This window comes from Micromys minutus (genome assembly GCF_963924665.1).
Source record: "Micromys minutus genome assembly, chromosome: 6".
NCBI classification, from domain to species: Eukaryota; Metazoa; Chordata; class Mammalia; order Rodentia; family Muridae; genus Micromys; species Micromys minutus.
In genome coordinates, this window is record NC_137975.1 from 39,861,601 (window position 1) to 39,882,594 (window position 20,994).

General features: G+C 38.9%; 1 protein-coding gene across 1 annotated transcript; it reads left to right on the top strand.

Moving 5' to 3' along the window:
* Window positions 1-734: 734 nt before the first annotated feature.
* Window positions 735-2,353, top strand: LOC308421452 (xylulose kinase-like; the record flags this gene model as incomplete). The annotated part of the gene is given in 4 exon segments (XM_080917827.1): window positions 735-885; window positions 888-1,069; window positions 1,073-1,966; window positions 1,970-2,353. Coding segments are annotated over 4 exon segments (1,602 nt in total). The 5' UTR covers window positions 735-743.
* Window positions 2,354-20,994: the final 18,641 nt, after the last annotated feature.

A 20,994-nucleotide genomic window follows, 5' to 3' on the forward strand; every position in this document is an offset into this window, starting at 1 on the left:
AATCCCTGCAGTGTGGCAGACCCACGAAGCTCTGTGTATGGTGACAGCATCAACCAGACAAACAGACTTGTTGACTGTGATGACACTGTAAGATTTGAAGCAATATTTAATAATTGAAGGGAGACAATTTTACCTTAGGGGAAACTGTAGAACATTTTCAAGATGACATCAGAGGAGGAAGAGTAACTCAGTAGTGAAGTTTGTATATATTTTGTAGGAATCCACATATTTGATTCCAGCACCAAAGAAAAAAATTAATTCGTTAGAATTCTACATGCTAAAAACAAATATAACTCACAATATTAGCTTAGAACATCACAAATTTGCTAAGAATAATTTTATTACATACCTTAAAACTTTAAAAATAACAAATAAGGGATAAACTTAACTGCACAGAACTAAGTGTGTAAAGCAAAACTTGAAATGTGCAAGTGAACATAAATGCCTTAGCAATGATCGCAGCACAGATGCTAAGAGTCAAGGATCAAATCCTTTATGCCTGTATCCGATGCAATGAGGTTTGATGTTATGGAGAAAGCTCGCTTAATATAGGTAAAGATGATATCTGGGGCAGAGCTATAAATCTTTACAATAATTTCTCCTTAGATTTAGACAAAATATAGTAGCAGAGACCTTAACCGTAAAAATATTCAAAGAGGTCTCTGGGCGACAGAGCGAGGCGACAGTCTCGCCGCCGCAGGAAACAAGGACACATGGACGCACAGACGGGAACCCCCAGGACCATGGAGGAGCACGCGGGCCGTCGCTGTTGCCTGGGCTGGGACTTCAGCATGCAGCAGATTAAAGTTTTTGCTGTTGATGCAGAGTTGAACGTCTTCTATGAGGACAGTGTAAATTTTGACAGAGACCTTACGGGATTTGGAACTGGGACGGTGTTCATGTACACAAGGACAGGCTGACGGTCACCTCTTCGGTCCTGATGTGGGTGCAGGCTCTGGACCTGATCCTGGAAAAGATGAAGGCTTCTGGCTTTGACTTCTCTCAAGTTCTAGCCTTATCTGGGGCAGGCCAGCAACACGGAAGCATTTACTGGAAGAACGGAGCTAGCTAGGCTCTGTCGAGCCTGTCACCAGCTCTTCCACTGCATCAGCAGCTGCAGGGCTGCTTCTCTGTCAGCGACTGCCCAATATGGATGGACACCAGCACCACAGCCCAGTGCCACCAGCTGGAGGCTGCCGTGGGTGGGGACCAGGCTCTCGGCTGCCTCACAGGGTCCCGGGCCTATGAGCGTTTTACAGGAAACCAGATAGCAAAACTTTTCCAGAAGAACCCTGAGGCCTACTCACGCTCTGAGAGAATTTCCTTAGTCAGCAGCTTTGCAGCTTCGCTGTTCCTGGGTGGGTACTCGCCCATTGACTACAGTGATGGGTCTAGAATGAATCTGTTGCAGATCCAGGAAAAAGTCTGGTCCCAGGCTTGCCTGGATGCCTGTGCCCCCCATTTGGAGGAGAAGCTGGGCTCATCGGTCCCTTCCTGCTCAGTTGTGGGAGCCGTTTCGTCCTACTATGTCCAGCGCTATGGATTCCCTCCAAGATGCAAAGTGGTGGCCTTCACTGGAGACAACCCAGCATCCCTGGCCGGCATGAGGCTAGAGGAAGGAGATATTGCGGTCAGCCTGGGCACCAGCGACACTCTATTCCTCTGGCTCCAAAAACCCAAGCCTGCCTTGGAAGGCCACATCTTCTGCAACCCAGTGGACGCACGGCACTATATGGCTCTTCTATGCTTTAAAAATGGCTCCCTCATGAGAGAGAAGATTCGAGATGAGTCTGCCTACTGTTCCTGGGACAAGTTTTCTAAGGCCCTGCAGTCCACAGAGATGGGGAACAACGGAAACTTGGGCTTTTACTTCGATGTAGTGGAGATCACCCCTGAAGTTATCGGGTGTTATAGGTTTAATGCAGAGAACACTGAGGTCTCAGCATTCCCTGGTGATGTGGAAATCTGAGCACTGGTTGAAGGCCAGCTCATGGCCAAAAGGATTCATGCAGAAGGACTAAGCTACCGAGTCATGCCCAAGACAAAGATTCTAGCCACGGGAGGAGCATCTCACAACAAAGACATCTTGCAGGTACTTGCAGATGGTTTTGGGGCCCCTGTGTACGTCAGAGACACCACCAGTTCAGCCAGCGTAGGCTCCGTGTACCGAGCTTTTCAAAGCCTTGCAGGAGGGACAGGTGTGGCCTTTTCAGAGGTTGTGAAATCAGCGCCACAGCCCAGCCTGGCTGCCACACCCAACCCGGGAGCTTCCCAGGTCTATGCGGCCCTTCTCCCTCGATACGCTGAACTGAAACAGAGAATCTTGTCCAAGGTCCAGGAACCTCGGGAATGAATTCTTCTGGCCCGGGCACCCTGCTGCCTCCTTGTGGCACTCCTTGTACGTGGTCTGAGTAGCTCAGCTGTGCTGACTCTGTGGCACGCTCCTGTCCTGTCCTGGACCATCCTGAAGCCCTGACTCCTTGGGAGACATGTGAGCCGCATGTCCTGGAATGGACAAGCCATTTCTCCTTTCTGTCTTTCATTCAGGAAAATAACCACTCTAGAGTGTGGCCACCAAAGACAGTCATGTTCCCCTTTCAAAGGGACCAAACAGCAGAACAAGGAGAGACAGCTTTTTCCCTGACTCTGACCACTCCTCCTCCCTCACCTTCAGCCTCCTACCCCAAACTGGAACCGCCCCCGCCATCCTTCCCAGTGAACCAGACTAAGCCACTTCTCTCCTGCATGCGCCGACCCTCCTGTTTCTGTGGGTGTCTTCCCGGGGCTCTCTCCTGTCTTCCAGTCTCCTTCATCTTCTCTCCCTGTGCGTAGCTGGTATAACTTCCCACTTAAGATGACCATCGTGGGCCTGGTGAATATCCAGAGTCTGCTTGACTGGGGTTTCCACGGTGACCCTGCTGGGCATCTCCCAGGCTAAACTCTTTCCAGTCTTTCTGTATTTCATTGTTGTTCATGTGATTTCAAAATTTCGAGAAGTTTCTAAATTCTGGCTTTTCTTTTGGGTCTTCAGCAGCTCAGGCTGCTGCCCTCAAACTTTCTTTACAGCCAAAGGTGACCTTAAGCTTATGATCTTCCTGCCATCATCTCCCCAGTATATGCTACCACAGCTGGTTCATGCAATCCCAGAGATCGAACCCATGGCCTTGTGCATTCTTGGCCAACGCGCTACCTGCTAAACCACATGCCCAGCCTTTTTATCCTGGCATACTTTGTGACTCGCACTTTCACATATCCTACTATGTTTGAGCAAATGCTGTGTCCTCCTCTCCACTCCTGCACAGAGGTTTCCTCTACTACAAGGCCGCGATGAACTCAGGACTTAAACCAGGCCACTGGATCTGACACAGTGGCAAGATGATGCAGACCAGGATCAGAGCAGTGACTGCTGGGAAAACAAAGGGGACATGGATGGAAGGAGACTTGTGTCTAGACATGAGGTTGCTTGGAGGGCTCGGTGTTCGAGGGGCAAAGAAACAATGAGCAGCCATCAGCAAACCCACAGCGTGAAAGGAAAAGGCTGCTGGCACGTTGCTTGTTACAGGGATTTTACCCAAAGGCATCTGGGACCACAGAACTGTTAACTAGGACGATGTTCCAACAGACCTTTCTCACAGTAAGTCAGACAATTGTGGATGAAAAAGGGCCACCATAGGTGACAAGTGAAAAAAGCCAAATCCAAAGGGAAACATGGCAGCTCTGTGAGAGAAGACACTAAACAGAAGGTTAGACCGTGACCGACCCAGACACTTTTACAGCACATGGAGAGGAGGAGATGGCGCAGGAGGTTCAGGGAGACGCCAGAGACGGAAGGAGGAGAATTGAGACAAGATCCCTGTTGATATTTAGAACTCCCCAAAATGAAAAAAAATTCTGAAAACACCTAAAATCCATCTCTCACCATTTCCTCTTTGTCCGTGCAGAGTTTTGAGCCTTGAAGATGGTGGACAAGTCCTCTCCTACCGAGATGTACCACCAGTGTCACACACTTGTTTTGAAACAGCCTAACCTCGTAATTTAGATGTTTTCTAGCAGTGTTTGGAGCTTTGTATATCACTGACCCAACATCAAAAGGCTTAGGCCATTCTTTTGTGAGAGGGTCGGGATGTTTGGTGGAGAGATGCCTCAGAGGTTAAGAACACTGGCTGTTCTTCCGGAGGACTTGAGTTCTGTTCCCAGCACCCACACAGCAGCTCACAACTCTCTGTAACTCCAGTTCTAAAGGGGACTGTACTGTACTCCAATTGATGCACATACACAAGCAGGAAAACGGCCATACACATAAGAAATAAAGGTTAAAGAAAACCCTAACACAGTATTCCAATATACACTGTGTAATAAATCGCATTTTGTGTAGTGATGGTAAAAGTTGTCAAGACCAAACGATGCCATTCTCTTACAAAAGCAAGGTAAGGCTGGTGTGTCGGATTTCTGCACCGGGAAGAAAGCAAGGGGACGAGGAACTCCATGTTCACACCTAACACAGCTTTGCCAAGTTTAGTGAACACGATTGGTCTTCAGTGGAAGGGTTTGGGGAGTGATGGGCAGGTGCTGGGCCGGAGCATTTTAAACCATTACTGCTTTTATTATCACTCCTGACTTTATAGAAGATGAAAGCCACTCAGTGGTCCCATTCTCATACATATTTCCCAGGAACCAGACATTCTTAATAAGGCTCTGAAGCATCTTGGTAGGGCCAAGGCCACAGGCCACACCAGACTCTACAAAACTAGGAAAGGTGACTGACTATGCAGCAGGCACCCTGGAACATTATCAAAGGACAAAACTATAAGGACTAGTGAGGTGACTCAGTGGGTCAAAGGGCTTGCTGCCAAGACTTAAGATCTGAGTTCGAGCTCCAGAGTCTACTTGGTGGAAGGACAGAACTGACCCCAGCAAGTTCTTTGACCTTCACACTTGTGCTATGGTAACGTGTGTCCCCTCACCCCTGCTGTAAGTAAAGGACAAAAGTGTGCTCCACATCAACCACCACCAATCACGACATTCTCCCATGGACATGGTCACTGGCCAAACTGATCTGGGCAGCCCCTCCGTGGAGAGTCCCTCAGATGACTCTGGACTGTCAGATTGGCAGCTGAAGCCACCTAGGAGAGGAGGGGTGGGAAGTGCATAGCGCTCATTGCTGCAGGTGAAAATGTTTAAAATTGTGAAGCAAATGCTTGAGGCCTAAGTAATAAAAAGGGGGAACTGAGCAGTAAAACTCTTAAGTGCTATGAAAGGCACTAGTGTTAAAAATACTATATAATCAGCACAATAGGTTTCTTAAAAGCAAGAAAAATGCACAGCTCAGCACCATGGAGATGGGTCAGCAGGTGAAGGTGTGTGTGGCCTGAGTCAGAGCCCTAGGGAGCCATGTGATAGAGAACTGACTACAAGTTGTCCTCTGATCACCATACAGGTGCCCTAGTACATGTCTACCCTCAAGTATACACAATAAACCAATCTTCACAAATGCAAATCATCCTCAGAGAAAGGTGACAGATCACATAGCCAGTAATATGTGGTAATTGCAGCTTTGGGTGAGCCTTAGGCAGGAGTGCCAGCACGAACACAGTCAGTGTGAAAGCCCTTAATCCACCTACTAAAAGCAAAAAAATTGCCAATGTGCAAACTAGTGCATCCCTGTGTTTGGAGGAGACAAGCACAGAATTAGTGGTTCCGAAAGATGGAAGAGTGTGGTGGTCACCAGCAGTCCACACGCTGAGCTCACGGAAAGCAGAAATCGTAACATCACATCGGGTTCACAGAGAGGAACTGAAGTTAGAGTAAAGAGCAACACCATGGTGCACAGGGGTTCACTTCATAATCGTGATGTGCCAACCACCAGGGCCACAGGCTCAGTTATTTGTTTTGTCAGCTTGAAATAACATTCTGGAATCCTCTGCCTGGGTCAGAATCCTGTGTGCTGTCTTCCTTTCCCATTGGCTGTGTCCTGTGTGCGTGCTGCATTTGTGCATCAGCAGCAGGGGAAACAGCTGGAAAGAATAAGTTTTAGCACGCTGCTGTCCTCTCTAAGGCTAAAGGGGACAAAGCTACATGCAGGTGGTTTCTACAAAGTATACCTAAAAGTACATTGAATGTTCTACTTTGTGTGTGTGTGTGTGTGTGTGTGTGTGTGTGTATTTTATGGGTGCGTGTACATGTGTGGAGGGGGTGGATTTGTGTGTGATGCATATGGGACTGGCCTGTCACTTTCCCAGGATTCATCAGTCTCCACTGCCCTTCTCGACATCACTGGGATTTCTCTCACATGCCACCAAACCTGGCTTTTAATGTGGGTCCTGAGACTCAAACTCAGGGCTTTATGCTGTGAGGCGAGCATGTTACCAACTAAATTACTCTCCCACTCCCACCCCTGCACAAATATCTCATCCTGAAATAGAAACTTCATTTAGAGTGGGCAAGATGACTGAACAGGTAAAGAAAAGTACGTGCTACAAAGCCTGGCAACCTGAGTGTGACCTCAGCCCATCTGATGGAAGGAGAACTGACTCCCAAAAGTTGTCTTCTGACTACCACAGGAGCATGACAGCATGTGTTCGTTCACACACACACACACACACACACACACACACACACACACACACACACACACAGATAAAGTTTTAAAAGATTTATTTATTACATAGAAGTACACTTTAGCTGTCTTCAGACACATCAGAAGAGAGTATCAGATCCCATTACAGATGGTTGTGAGCCATCATGTGGTTGCTGGGAATTGCACTCAGGACCTCTGGAAGAGCAGTCAGTGCCCTTAACCAGTGAGCCATTCCTCCAGCCCATAAACTACATTTTTAAATGACCATTTATTACATCAGAAAAAAAAGAAAGAAAGAAAGAAACATCCACTACACCTGGCCAGAAGAAAACATTTTATTAAAGTCCAACTTGGAAAAAAAAATTAAACTCCTAGTGAAAGACAGATTTTTTTTTAGAAAAAGAAGTCTCAGGCATGTTAACACATGCTTTCTACCCCAGCTCTTGGGAGGTAGAGGCAGGTAGGTCTCCGTGAGTCTGAGGCTGGCCTGGTCTACATAGTGAGTTCCAGGCCAGCCTGGTCTACATAGTGAGTTCCAGGTCAGCCTGGTCTACATAGTGAGAATCTGTCTGAAACAAAACAACAGAAGGAAAATACAAACTCAGAAGTAGAGAGATGGCCTGGTGGCTTGCTGGTTAAGAACACTTGTTACTCTTCCAGAGGACCCACAGTTGATTTCTCACACCCACATGTCAGCTAATAATGATCTGAAACTCCAGTCCCAGATTTGTCATCCTCTTCTGGCTTCCACATGCACTGCAAATACTTTAAATAATATTTTTTTAAAAATCCATACTCCCTCCAAATATGATTAGCAATGAAATCTATGGCATATAATTAAAGCAATAAATGAAAATATCTCCTAGAATCTGGATCACTGATAGCAATCAATAAAAGAATAAAATGAAAAAAAGAAGATTCAGAGACACACTATGGAACAGAGTTAATAAACTCAGTAGTTGCTCCAGCAATGCCATATCTCATCTGAACTTCAAATCCTTTACTATCAATATAGACAGCTATGTGTTGCACATTACCATAATATTTGCATTTCTAGCCGAAATAACCATATCTATAGAATTCTAGGACCCCTATTCTTGTATTTTTCATTCACCTTAAGATTTTAATGAACAACAGCATAGTATCTTATGCAGAGAATGAAGAAAAGATCACATTACAGAGCTGAGTCTTACATGTGGCCAAGGAGGCATTTTTAATCATCCTTCTGAGTGCTGCCTGATCTTTCTAGTCCAAGAAACTGTGTCACAGAATCCCTTTAATCTTGAAAATATTAAGAGAAATAGGCATTAACAATCTTTTGAATCCCTTCGCTGTTTACACAAGAATTCATCATGCTTCTGTAAGAGATATATTATCTGAATTTTATAGTAATGACTTATGGGAATTCCATGTATTACAACATATTTAACAATTTCACATTCATTCAATGTTTGTTTGAAATGGAGAAATTTTATGACTCAGAAATGCATAGACCCTTATTGTACCTTCAAAAAATAAAACAGTAATGTTGAAAACTCAGCTAACACTCCTTTTTAAAGTATTCAATAATGTAATTAATACTTTGCTCTTAAAAGATGTAATTTCAGTGCAACGTTGTCCTAAATACCTTTAGATTTACCCGTGACATTTTCTTATAATTCATAAAGCATAAAGCCAAAAAAACACAAATGAATCAAAGGCCTCTCTATATAAATATGACCTACTTTCTGTGTATAAGAAATTCATGAAAAGACACTCAAACCTCTATAGCAAAAGCACTGGATGAAATTAACATTTTAATATTAAAGCTACACAATAAAATTAAATACCACAGCGGATTTACAATCCATGTAATTACACTTTTGTCTTTTCCTAATTCTACCATCATAGCAATAAATATTATCAACATGAATAGAATCCCCACTAACCAGTGTCTTAACAATAAAAATGTGATGCTACTACTGACCTTGTGCTGCTAAAATCAGTGATGTGTTTTATGGAAATTTTAGACTAAGAAATTTGTAAAACAAAATGGGTGGGAAAGAAATGAATATTATTCGTATATAATTTGATAATTTTGTGATGCTTTTCAGAGGGACTTCATCACTTAAAATTTTTTCTGAATCATATTTTAGAAACTTTGTATGGAATGGCACTTGTGTGAGATGATTTACTTTCTTGTGTATAAATTTATTAAAAACCCTTAACAAAATAAATTTTGTGTGCTTGTGTATACAAGTATAAATGCAAATGTGCAAATACGCATGTCTGTATGAATGCAAATCTGCATTTATGCATGTCTGTATGAATGCAAATGTGCATTATGCATGTCTGTGTAAATGCAAATGTGCATGTATGCATGTCTGTATGAATGCAAATGTGCGTGTATGCATGTCTGTACAAATGCAAATGTGCGTGTATGCATGTCTGTTTTTCTTGTAATTTTTCATGGATGTTAGGGGTTTTGGTGTTGAGGTATTTTTGGTTTATATGTTTGCTTTGATTTATTTTGGTATGTTTGATTATTTGTTGCACCATTTGTTTTCTATAAAGAGAAAGTATGGATTTGCAGTGGTCAGAAGTAGGAAAAGTTTGTCAGGAGATAGGAACAAGAAAACAATGATTAAATTACACTGCATGAAAATTTTATTTTCAATTAAGAGAAGAAATTCACTCTTTTTCTTTAAAAGTGTGTCTAGAAATAACTCAGCTACTCTTAAAGTTACATCCGTAGCTCAGAATTATCTTTGTTTCCATAGACAGTAAAATCAGCAAAATGAAATAAAGTGGCATAAGTAAAATTAGAATTCGGGGCTTACATTCATTTAAGATGATGCAAACTTTGATCATTAAAGGACATTTTGATATTTTTAAATTTTTGTAATTCATATGTTTATACATATCTTAAATTAAACTATGCACATGTGGTTAAGAGTTTAACAGTCAATATATAACTGAAAATGACAGATATTAACCCATGACATTGTTCATAAAACCATTAAAACATAGGGCCCAGGCAATGTAATGTCACCTGAAAGCTAAAAATAAATGTGATTTGAAATGTAAATAAATAAAGTATCCATTTAAAAAAGAAAGAGACAGAAAAAGAAAGGAAGGAAGGGAAGGAAGGAAGGAAGGAAGGAAGGAAGGAAGGAAGGAAGGAAGGAAGGAAAGAAAGAAGGAAGGAAGAAAAGGAAAGGAAAGGAAAGGAAAGGAAAGGAAAGGAAAGGAAAGGAAAAAGAGAAAGAAAGAAAGAAAGAAAGAAAGAAAGAAAGAAAGAAAGAAAGAAAAAATATACCTGAAGCTATATGAAGGTACATATTACACCTCCTCTGTTATATCCAGAGGACAACACTGGAGAGGTTGGCTCCTCACACTACATTGGGTCCAGGGAGTAAACAGTATTGTCACGTTGTGGCAAGAACCTCTACCAACTGTGCCTTCTCAAAAAACTCTAAAAGTCTAATTCAGATGCTAGATAGAAGCAATTTTAAAATGTTTCAATTTTGTGTTTTTACTGATCCAGGTTAACAAGGGTGCAGGTCTACAAAATGGAAATTTTGAGTCAGCTATTCAATTCAGTGCTTCATCAAACTTACAATACAATACTATTAGAAACATGAAACACTGTGGAGAGGCAAAATCATAACGAACCTTCATAAGCTATCCCACCAAGCTTTCCTTCTAGACATTGGACTGATATCGTGACCATCAACATGTGTTCCTTTACTGTTGAGTCCAACATCATTTGGAAGGCATCTGTCATGATTTTCCCCTGAGGCAGATTTATTGTGAGTGTAGATGTATGACTGTCTGTTCATTCTGTTCTCAGTGACAGTCCTGGATTGAGTGTGGTGTACTTTCACATGAGTTTTGGAAAAACTGCAGAGGAAAATATTTCACATTCACATTCTTTTCCTAATTGACTCCAAAAACTATATTTTAACAATTGCTGTAAGAATAGATGAAATTTTTGTTAAAAAATCTTTTTAAGTCAAAATTTTTCAGAAAACTATTATAACAATTTTAAGTTTACATTATAATAATTAGTTCAGACAATTCAAAGATGATTTGTTTTTCCCATGAGTCATATATTTTTATTAAGTTGAAATAGCATTGAATAAATGATTTTTAGAGTTCATAGATGTACAGAAAAATTTTAGAAAATGTAACATAAATGTACAATTTACAATTTAAGTGTCCACCAATGATGCATGTTACATATTTTTATTTTTAATAAAAAAAAATGGCAAACTGATCATAGTTTTCAGCTCCCTCAAATTCTCCAATGTCTTGCCCCCTCCCTACAGCCCCAACTCCATGCCTTTTTTCTATTTCTTTATGAAAGTCAATAAAAAAACAAACCCAAAATATATTCAAAAATCATTAAGAAAAAAACTGTCTAAGCAGCCTTATGTACCAGTTGGACTTCCATGCTCCTGACACAGCTTTGCCCACCTTCATCAGATCTGCTGAGCCTTAACCACACTGGTAAGCTTCCCTCCCCCAATCATGTTCCCTGCTTTCTGAGTCCTCTGGAGCAAGCCCAGATGCTCTGAGCAGCCTGTTATACAGAGGAACCTCCATTCTCCTCCAATTTCTCTGCTCACCTTCACCTGATCACAGATGCTTAACCACACAGACCTGTATATCTGGAACCATGCAATCTGAGGACCAAAGGCCTGCCACACCACAATTATTGAACCACCCAACACCTACTATAAATGATTCAATAAGGAACCAATGTCACATAAGCAGATAAAGACCCTTGAAAAGACATAACTAACAAAAGCCAGGCCAATATCACACTTTCAGAGTACAGATAGTCTTCTCAGCAAGCCCTGGATATCTTACCAAACTAAAGCACAAAATATTACCTCTGTTTCAATCTTATAAATATGACACAGGCCTTTAAAAAGGAAATGAACGAATCCTATAAAGAAATACAGGGCAATTCAATCAAATAGGTAGTGGTCTTTAAAGAGGAAAAAAATAACTCCTTTAAAAACATGCAGAAAAATAATTAAGAAGGTGAAATGAATAAAGAACTGTGCAAGATATGAATGTGTAAATAGAAGCAATAACTAAAACTCCAACTGAATCCTGGAGGGCAAAATCTAGAGAAGAGAACAAGAACAATAGATACAAGCATGAGCAATAGAATACAGAATATGAAAAATAATTTCAGGTACTGAAGATATATAGAAGAAATACATCAGTCAAAGAAATTGGTAACTCTAAAAATTTTCTGACACAAAACATCTCAGAAATTTGGAATACTCTGAAAAGACCTAAATTAAAATAATAGGTATAGAAGAGAGGGAAGAGTCTCATCTCAAAGGCCCAGAAAATATTTTGAACAAAATTACAGAAAACTTTCCCAACCTAAAGTAGAGATGCATATAAACATAGAGCAAGCTTATAGAACACCAAGTACAGTAGAACACAAATGAAAATTCTACCACCACATAATAATCAAAACACACAAAGTCTATAGAACAAAGAAAGTAGGAAGGGAATGAGGGTAGGTAACATTCAAAGGCAGACCTATCATGTTTACACAAAACTTTTTAACAAAGTCTATAAAAGCTATAGAAGGGTATTGACCAGTATATTGCAACCTCTAAAACAGCAAAGCTGTCTACCTAGACTATTATATCCAGCAAAACTTTCAATCACTGTCAACAGAGGAAACAAAATATTTGGAAAGAAATCTAGATTCAAACAACAGTTATACGTAAATATAGTCTTACAAAAAACAATAAACAAAAATAACTAACACAAGAGATAAAATTACATCCAAGAACATACAAGAAATAAATAATTCTATACCAGAAAAACAAGAGAAGCTCACATAAACACACACAAGCTAACATCATTACTATCAATATAACAAAAAATAACAATAACTGATCGTTAATATCTCTCAGTATTTATGGACTCATTTCCTCAAAAAAAAAAGACACAGACTAAAAGAAGTGATGAAAAAACGGGATCCATCATTATGCCACATAACAAGAAACACATCTCAGTAATAAAGGCAAACATTACCTCAGAGTAAAGGGCTAAAAATGTTTAAGCAAACATACCTAAATAGAAAGATAGAGTAGCTATTATAAAACCTAATAAAATAAACTTTTAATAAAAATTAATCAAAAAAGTTGGAGGACACTTCACACTAATAAAAGGAAACAAACTTCCAAGAAGATATCTCAATTCTTAACATCTATGCTACAAACATAAGAGTACCCACATGTGTAAAACAAACACCTCTAAAGCTCAAATCACATATCAAACCTCCACTTTATTTTTTGTGGTTGTGGGGAACAGGAGTGAATATACATTTTTATTATCAGTTCATCAGGTGATGGGCATCAAGGTCTTTGCCATTTCCTACTTTCATTAAACTGGCAGCAACAAACACACATAAACAAATAATATGAAGTTTTGCAGGGTTCTGAACAGTTCTAGATTTGGATCATGTGGCATATCTATTTCTAGCCTTTTGAGGAACTTCCAACACGATTTCCACAATGGCTGTGCCCATTTTTCCTTTAGTCAGCAATGATCACTTTGTCAGGGAAGAAATAGAAAAAAAACTTAAAGATTTTCAAGAACTCAGTGAAAATGGAGCACAACATATCCAAATATAAGGGGCACAATGAAAGCAGTGCTAAGAGGAAAGCTTATAACAATAAGTGCCTTCATTTACAAAAAATGGAGACATCACATACTAACATCTTAATAGCATACCTAAATGTTCTAGAAGAAAAAGGAGCAAATACACCAAGAGGAGTAGCTGGCAGGAAACAGTCAAATTCAGGGTTGAAATAAAGCAATTAGAAACAAAGAAAACAATATAATGTTTCACCATAACCTAGAGCTAGTTTTTTTTAGAATATCAACAAAATTTTTTAAACTTATTCAAAAGAATCTAAAAGGCAGAGAGACATTGCCTAAATTTTTGGAAAATCACTAATGAAAGTCAGACATAACAAAAGAAACCGAGGAAATTTAAAATATCATGCAGTCCTACTTCAAAAGTCTGTACTGCACAAAACCAAAGTCTAAACAAATTGGATAATTGTCTAGACAAGTATTCCTTACCACATAAATAAAAGTCAGGTAAACTATCTAAACAATCCTATAAACTTTAAAGAAATGGAAGCAGTCTTTTAATGTCTCACAAAACAAAAAAGGGCATGGGCAGATGGTTTTAATGCATAATTACAACAGACTTTCAAGGTACAGCTAATCCCAATACTCATCAAACTGTCCACAAAAGAGAAACAGAAGGAACACTGCCAAACTTAAAATATGAGGCCACATTCAGTCTGATACCTAAACCAAACCAAACTCAACAAAGAAAAGGGACTTCAGACCCATTTCTCATATAAGTATTGGTGCAAAAATACTCAACAAAAGACTCACAAATTAAACACAAGAAAGCACCAAAACATCACTCATCATGATCAAATGTGCTTTATCTAAAAGGTTTAGGGATGGTTCACTAAATAAAAATCCATCGAGTTAAACCAACTTATGCACAAACTGAAAGAAAAATCACATGGTCATCTTATTACATGCTGAACAATCCTTTGAAAAAATAAAACCTTCCTTCATTTTAAAAGTATTAGGGACATTAGGAATATATAGCACATACCTAAACATAATCAAAGCATTGTACAGCAATCCAATAGCCAACATCAAGGTGAATAGTGAGAAACTTTTAAAGCAATTTCACTGAAACCAAGGACAAGTAAAAACTGCCCACTCTTTCCTTATTAATACAATACAGCACTTAAAATTCTATTCATAGCTATATGACAATTATATTATAGCAAGACTACTAAACACTGGAAAGGAACAAGTTGAAGTATCCCAATTTCTTGATGTTATGATGGTATATATAACTGACCCCAAAAATTCTACCAGAGGACACCCACCACTGATTAAACACCTTCAGCAAATTAAGTAAATTAAAGATCAGTATGACAATAAATTCAAGTCTTATTCAAGTCCCTAAAACACAAAATTGAAAAAGATATCAGAGAATGGGAAATTTTTTCTTTCCTCATGGATAGGTAGTGTTAATATAGTAAAAATGAATACTTTACCAAAAGCAATCAGCAGGTTCAGTGCAATTCCCAACAAAATTCCCAGTTTTTATGGACCTTGAAAGAGCAAATCTCAACTTTTTATGGAAAATAGTATATCAGAATAATCAAAACAGTCCTGAAAAATAAAATATCTTTGGGATAAATCACTATCCCTGACCTCAAGCTATACTACAGAGAAATAGTAATAAAAACTGTTTGGTGTTGGTACTGAAACAAAAAGTTTCAATGGAACTGAATCAAAGACCCAGAAATAAATGCATACAGCTATGGTGACTTGATTTTTTTATAAAGATGCTAAAACCATACAATTAAAAAAAATGAAAGTATCTCTCACAATTGATGATGGTCTCATTGGAGGTCGAACTAGATAAAAGTAAAAATACATTTATAATAATCACCCTGCAAGGAGGCTGGCTCCTGTAGCCAGGCAGGAACACCTGTCTAGCAATAGGAACCCACCCACAAAACTTTGGATGAAAAACTTACCCTTTTTTCCAAAAAATTACAGGGACTGTGGATGGAGCAGAAACTGGGGGAACAGTCAACAAATAACCAGCCCACTGTGAGATGCATCACATAGACAAGCACAAACCACTAACCCTATTAATGATACTCTGTTAAGCTTGTAGTCTAGAATCTAGCATAGATGTCCTTTGTAATGCTCCAATACCCAACTGACACCTACATTCAAATAGTGCATGGGGCTTGGGCCTCTTAAGAAATAGAAGAAATGACTGCAGCCCATATAGGGATCAGAATACCAACATATTCAACTGAGGTGGACCCTTGGGGATCTCAGAGACTGAACCAGCAACCAAAGAACATTCACAAGCTGGGCCTGGGCATCCCTGCACATATGTTGTAGATGTGCAGCTTGGTCTTTATGTGAGTCCTGAACAACTAGAGTGGAGGGTTTCCCTAAATCTGTTGTCTATAAGTGGAATGTATGTATTTAGTTGGGCTGCTTGTCTGACCCCAGTAGGAGAGGAAGCACATTGATTTGCAGAACCTTGAAGAGCCAGGGTAGGGGAAACCCATGGTGTCCCCATCCACTCATAGGTCAAGGGGAGTGGAGGAAGTGAAAATGACTGCAGGAGGGGAAATGCAGCACTGAACAAGTTGTAAATTGAGCAGGTAAAGTGTAAGTGAAAACAGAACTAAACAAAGCAATGTGATGAAAGCCTCTACAAAAATGTCATTCATTGTGTTTTGTACTGACCAACTACTTATCATGTGGTGTACCCTAAAGTGTGGCAACTCAACCACTTGAAAGATAGTAGAAAGGTAATCAAAGAGGCATGATCTTATAAGCAACACCACTGTCTTCTAGAAAGTTCGTACTAATAAAATTCTTGATGCCACTGTATTTAAAGTGTGAAAGTTAAGTTATGCTGAGTTGGCTAATACGATAATTTGTTACATAGTGGCATCATTTAAATATGCATAAATGTATAAGACATATCTACTTCAAATATACAATTAAATGTTTAAGAGTAACCTATTACTGCATATATTTGGTGAGCCAGGTTAGGAATATGTAACTATCCCTCAAATATTTTCAATTATTTTCCTACTCTTCATACTTTCTACTGTTACCTGTAGATGTTATAAACAACAAGATTTAGGGGGAACACAAGAGCTGATCCAGTAATAAAAACAATTTAGCCTAACACTGAGGCCAGTAGTCCATAAGATCTTCATCAATTTATTAGATTTGGAACCTGCCAATTTTTGCCAATCATGCAGCCCTCCTCCCGTACTGAAGGTGCGGTTGTGTTTAGCCACTTCACGAAATATAGTCTCCTTCACTCCTGCAGTGTCCTGAAGGTCAACAGCAAGTGTAGTTTCGTAAGTAAAGTAAGAAAACTCTCATGTACAGTTTACCTCCAGATCCCTTCATGGTAACGTCCAAATCTTCTCTTCCAGATAGATAACTTTCCATCCAGAATAATAGACTGTGGTGTGTGCTCCATCCTTGGTGTTTCTATTATAACCTTCCTTCAAACACTTCTACTTAAGTGAACATTGATGAGAAAATTCCTAATTTTACAAATGTCGGAATTAGGAATTAGGAATTAGCAAGCTGCATATTTACTTAGAAGAATGTCAACCCCTCAGGTTAACTTGTACGATTGTTAAAAGGGAAGAAAGTTACATCCAACCTAGCACAGCAGTTGAGAAATGCTGTCTGTCCTAAAGGGAAGCACACTTGTGGTTATTATTTCTGGAAAGTAATGTTCTAGCAGACTCTAAAAACTGCATGAGCCATTTCACTACAGAATACTGTTTAAATTCAGTCCCCTGTCTTTCTATGCATCGTGCTCTGGCTTACTTATTTTCTTTCAATTTTATTTTATTTAAAAAAACATAACATGGAAATGGTCAAGTTTTGTTTGGAGTGTAAAGATTAAACATAATGATTTTTAAATACCAAAAATTGCCACAAGTTTACATTTTTACATTTTTAGCTCTTGAAGTATTAATTATTTAAGGTCTAAGTGTACCACACTCTGACTTACTTTTCAAGTTTATATTCCAATGATTCTTCAGTTTTCAGTTCAGCTCTATAGCTTTCTTTATGTAATCTCAGTTCTGTTTTCATAGAAATGGTACGAGAATTTATTTCCAGCATCTCAGCTTCCATATCCTTAATTCTGCACTGCATTGACATGATGTAATCCTGTCTTCTCTGCTCTTTCTGTTGGTCAGAGGCAGCTTCTTCCTAAAGAACATTTAAAACACAAATTTTAAGATAGGAGGTTCAAGGAGAGTTCATAGGGTCTAAGAAGAACAGTTGATGTGAATTGATAAAAATGTTGGATTTATCTTTTAAATTACCAAGAATAAATAAAATACGTGACTTTAAATAACAGAAACAATTTGTTTTAATTACAAATGTCACTGTACATATTCTAGCTGAAGTAAAGATTATTTGAAACATAACCATACAACATATAATTATTGTGTAATTTTCTTTACATTGGAATCCATGAGGCAGAGAATATTTTATTTTTTTATAATTTAATGTTTTAACAACTTTATTTTACAAAACAAAAATAAATGTACAGATTTTAAGCATTTTGCATAAAATTATACAATATAATATTGTCAGTACATTTTTTCAGATTTTAAAGTATTTTTTACATAAAACTATATGAATATATTTTTTGGTCAGAACATGATTTTTTTAGAGGTTTGATAGCATGCATTGAAAACTTAATAGTTACAATGAGCATAAAGTACATGTAAAACAAAATGTAACATGGAAATAGTCAAAGTTTTCTTATTGTGTAACGATTTTTTTTGTTTTGTTTTGTTTTCTTTATTTCTTGGACTTCATACAGTCTGTGAGTTGTTTCTGGGGTAGTGCCAGCCTCTGGGGTTAGCATCCCATTATTAGTGACTGCATATTATGTCTGTACTTTTGTGACTGCGTTATCTCACTCAGGATGATATTCTCTAGATGGAACCATTTTCTTAAGAATCTAGTTAAGTCATTGTTTCTGGTGGCTGAGTAGTATTCCATTGTGTAAATGTACCACAATTTTAGTATCCATTCATCTTCTGAAGGACATCTGGGTTCTTTCCAGCTTCTGGCTATTATAAGTAGAGCTGCTATGAACATTGTGGTGCATATATCTTTGTTGTGTACTAAGGTGTCTCTGGGGTATATGCCCAGAAGTGGAATGGTTGGGTCTTCAGGTAGTACTATGTCCAATTTTCTGAGGTATCGCCAGACTGATTTCCAGAGTGGTTGTATTAGTTTGCAACCCCACCAACAGTGGAGAAGTGTTCCTGTTTCTCTGCAACCTCGTCAGCATCTGTTGTCATCTGAGTTTTGGATCTTACCCAATCTGACTGGTGTGATGTGGAATCTCAGGGTTGTTTTGATTTGCATTTCCCTGATGGCTAAGGATGTCAAACACTTCCTCAGATATTTCTCAGCCATTCGATATTCCTCAACTGAGAACCTTTTGTTTAGCTCTGTACCCCATTTTTTAATAGGGTTATTTGATTCTCTGGTGTCTAGCTTTTTGAGTTCTTTGTATACCATAGATATTAGGCCTCTATCTGATGTGGAGTTGGTAAAGATCTTTTCCCATTCTGTTGGCTGCCGTTTTGTTTTCTTGATAATGTCCTTAGCCTTACAGAAATTTTGCAATCTCATTAAGTCCCATTTGTTAATCTTTGATCTTAGAGCTTGAGCCATTGGTGTTCTGTTCAGGAAATTTTCTCCTGTGACTATGTGTTCTAAGGTTTTCCCTACTTTTTCATCTAATAGTTTAAGTGTTTCAGGTTTAATGTGGAGATCTTTGACCCACTTTCACTTGAGCTTTGTACAAGGAGATAAGAAAGGGTCTATTTTCATACTTTTGCATGCTGAGTGTCAGTTGGACCAGCACCATTTGTTGAATAGGCTGTCCTTTTTCCATTGAATGTTTACGGCTCCTTTGTCAAAAATCAGGTGACCATATCTGTGAGGGCTCATTTCTGGATCTTCTATTCTATTCCATTGATCCACATGCCTATTTCTGTACCAGTACCATGCAGCTTTCAGCATAATTGCCTTGTAATATAGCTTAAGGTCAGGGATAGAAATTCCCGCAGATGTTTTTTCGTTGTTGAAGATGGATTTGGCTATTCCAAGTCTTTTGTTTTTCCATATGAAATTGCACATTGATCTTTCCAATTCCATGAAGAAGTGTGTTGGAAATTTGATGGGGATTGCATTGAATCTGTACATTGATTTTGGTAGGATGGCCATTTTTAAAATGTTGATCTTTCCAATCCATGAGCATGGAAGATCTTTCCATTTTCTGAGATCCTCCTCAATTTCCTTCTTTAGAGGTTTGAAGTTCTTGTCGTACAGGTCCTTCACTTGCTTAGTTAGAGTAACACCAGGGTATTTCATAGTTTTTGTAATGATTGTCAGGGGTACCTTTTCTCTAATTTCTATCTCCACATGTTTGTCCTTTTAGTATAGGAAGGCTACTGATTTGTTTGAGTTAATTTTGTATCCAGCCACTTTGCTGAACTTGTTTATCAGCTGTAGGAGTTCTCTGGTGGAATTTTTGGGGTCACTCAAGTACACTATCATGTCATCAGCAAAGAGTGATGTTTTTATCTCTTCCTTTCCGATTTGTATCCCCTTGATCTCCTTTTGCTGTCTAATTGCTCCAGCCAGGACTTCCAGTAATATGTTGAATAGGTAGGAGAAGAGTAGGCAGCCTTGTCGAGTCCCTGATTTTAGTGCAATTGCTTCAAGTTTCCCAACGTTAAGTTTGATGTTGGCTGTTGGTTTGCTGTATATTGCTTTTATTATGTTTAAGGATAGACCTTGTATTCCTGTTTTTTCGAGGACTTTTAAGATGAAGGGGTGTTGAATTTTGTCAAATGTTCTCTCAGCATCTAGTGGGATGACCATTTGATTTTGTTCTTTGAGTTTGTTTATATGGTGGACTACATTGATGGATTTCCTTATATTAAAACATTCCGCATCCCAGGGATGAAGCCTACTTGGTCATGATGAATGATCGTTTTGATGTGTTCCTGGATTAGGTTTGCAAGGATTTTGTTGAGTATTTTTGCATCAATGTTCATAAGTGAGATTGGTCTGAAGTTCTCTTTTTTTGTAGGGTCTTTTTATGGTTTAGAAACGAGGGTTATTGCAGCCTCAACAAATGAGTTGGGTAGCATTCTATCTGATTCTAACTTTTGGAATAGCTTGGAGAGTATTGGTGTTATATCCGCACTAAATGTCTGATAAAATTCTGCACTGAACCCGTCTGTACCTGAGCTTTTTTTGGTTGGGAGGCTTTTCATGACTTCTATTTCTTTAGGTGTTGTAGGGTTATTTAGATGGTTTATTGGTGCTGGATTAACTTTAGGATCTTGTATCTGTCTAGGAATTCATCCATTTCCTCCAGATTTTCCAATTTTGTGGATTATAAGTTTTTGTAGTAGGATCTGATGATTTCTTGAATTTCCTCAGTTTCCGTTGTTATGTCTCCACTTTCCATTCTGATTTTGTTAATTTGGATACTCTCTCTTTGCCCTCTAGTTAGTCTGGCTAGGGGTTTATCAATCTTGTTGATTTTCTCAAAGAACCAACTCTTGCTTTTCTTGATTTTTTCAATGGTTCTTTTTGTTTCTATTTGGTCTATTTCTGCCCTAATTTTGATTATTTCTTGCTGTCTACTCTTCTTGGGTATATTTTCCTGTATGCAGCAAAAGGCTGGATTTTGTTTATGTATCCAGTCTGATAGTCTATGTCTCTTTATTGGGGAGTTGAGACCA